At 33.4% G+C, this 1,944-nt stretch overlaps 1 protein-coding gene across 1 annotated transcript in view; it reads right to left on the reverse strand.

The window, feature by feature from the left end:
• The window catches only part of RFX6 (regulatory factor X6), a 54,543-nt gene that overhangs the window by 11,491 nt on the left and 41,108 nt on the right, over window positions 1-1,944 (reverse strand). Inside the window, exon 11 of the mRNA XM_011364763.1 lies at window positions 654-798. Coding sequence (XP_011363065.1) covers window positions 654-798 — 145 coding nt within the window. The remainder of the gene's footprint in view (window positions 1-653; window positions 799-1,944) is intronic.

Here is a 1,944-nt window from a genome sequence, read left to right on the forward strand (position 1 = left end):
GTTATCTCTTGGAAATCGAGCCTGGTTGTCTAGTCACATATGTTGGTTTGGTAAGCTCTGTCAGATGGTCCAAACCTGATCAGGGAGTCTCTGCTTTGAAAAACAGTGTTGTGTAGAGATACTATTTTGACATGCATTACATACCGTATGATGCCAAGAGTGTTTAATGCATGGGGAAGTGTATGCATATAATGTAAAAATGAAAGAAAACTCACAAAACTCAAGACTATTTTTATTATTTCCAAGATACTTCTATTTTGGTAATATCTAGGCAATGAGATTTTGGATGGCTTTTATTTTTCTCTTAATATTTTCTATATTTTCCAGGTTTTCTACAATGAGTACAACTATTTTTAAATAGAGAACACATTTTTTATTAAAAATGTTTCTGTGAAGTAGGTTTCTCAAATAGATATGATTTTGTAGTTCAAAGGGAGAACATCTGGCAATGTCTTGGAGACACTTTTGGTTGTCACAACTTGGGGAGGGAAAGCTGCTGTTGTCATGTAGTGTGTAGAGGCCAGGGATGCTGCTAAACATCCCACAATACATAGAACGCTCCCACCCGCCACCCACAACAAAGAGTTATCCAGCCCAAGATGTCAGTAGTGCCGAGGTTAGGAAACTCTGCTCTGAACAAAGAGAAGACTTACGTTCAGTGTAGATATCAGATTCAGTGTCTGTGCTGCCTGAAATGGTGAGAAGGGCCTGAGATCCAATACTATTCAAGTCAACTTTTTCAATATCAGATACCATAGAATTTACAACATGCTGGTCAAAGAGAGCTGGTCTGGCAATCTGTATAAAAAAAATAAAAAAATAAATCACTAAACTATATCATTGATAATCTATCTAAAAGAGTGTTTTAGCTTCTAGAGAAACAGTTCCTTCAGGGAAAAGTATCATAAATAACTGTTTTTCTTATTTTAAAGCTAAAAAAGCAATAACTGAGACTCATAATCATCCCTGTTAAAGGTTTGAAAACTATTTTGGGCTTAGAAAAGAATTTATTTAATTCACGGTTATAAAATAAGGATTTTACAAATTACATTTCTTACGTAGAACTATTCCAAGCTAGTTTCTAAAAATTGAGAGAGCTAGAAACTGTCATAAAGCAAATAATCATTTGAGGGGAAGGAAAGTATACTTTAACAATCTACAAACACATATTTCTAACTTAAGAATTACTTTTTTCTTCCCAATTTAAGAGAACCAATTAGAAGGTAGTTTTAAAATGTGTTGGTTTTGTGGGTTTCATAGTATCCAATATCACATGGGCTCATTCCTTATAAACTTAATTTTATAATTGGATTCATGTGGCAAATAAGAGTTTTACATTTTACATTGCATTCAGAATTTTATTTTTACTTTTATTTTGAAATAATTTTAAATTTATAAAAAAGGTGCAAAATTAGTGTAGAGTGCAGGGGATGCGGAACCTGCGGATATGAAGGGCCAACTGCATTTACATATACTTTCTATCCAGCTTCTCCTAATGTTATCAGCTTACATAACCATTATATATTATCCAAATTAGGAAATTAACCTTGGTATGATACTGTTAAGGAAACTATAAAAATAATTCTAATTTCATCATTTTTCCACTAACGTCCTTCCTCTGCTCTAGCATTTACTCTAGGATCTCACATTGCATGTAATTGTTGTCTGCTTCATCTCCAATCTCTGAAAGTTCATCATTCTTTGCTATAAGATTATCTTTTTGAGTTGGTGACTCAAATATCCTCATCTTACTAACATACCTGAGCAAGATGTAAGAACGATGTTTGTCGTTTCAGAGAAGATACAAATCTTCGCACAATGGGTATTTTCTTGTCAGTCAGAGCTTCCGGCAAGTTTTCCAAGGATGAAACAACCCACTGTTCCCAATTTTTAGCAAAATTTCTTATGTCTGCTAATAAGCTACAAAAAAAAAAAAAAAAAAAA

Source organism: Pteropus vampyrus, unplaced genomic scaffold (genome assembly GCF_000151845.1).
Source record: "Pteropus vampyrus isolate Shadow unplaced genomic scaffold, Pvam_2.0 Scaffold101, whole genome shotgun sequence".
In the NCBI taxonomy this organism is placed as follows: domain Eukaryota; kingdom Metazoa; phylum Chordata; class Mammalia; order Chiroptera; family Pteropodidae; genus Pteropus; species Pteropus vampyrus.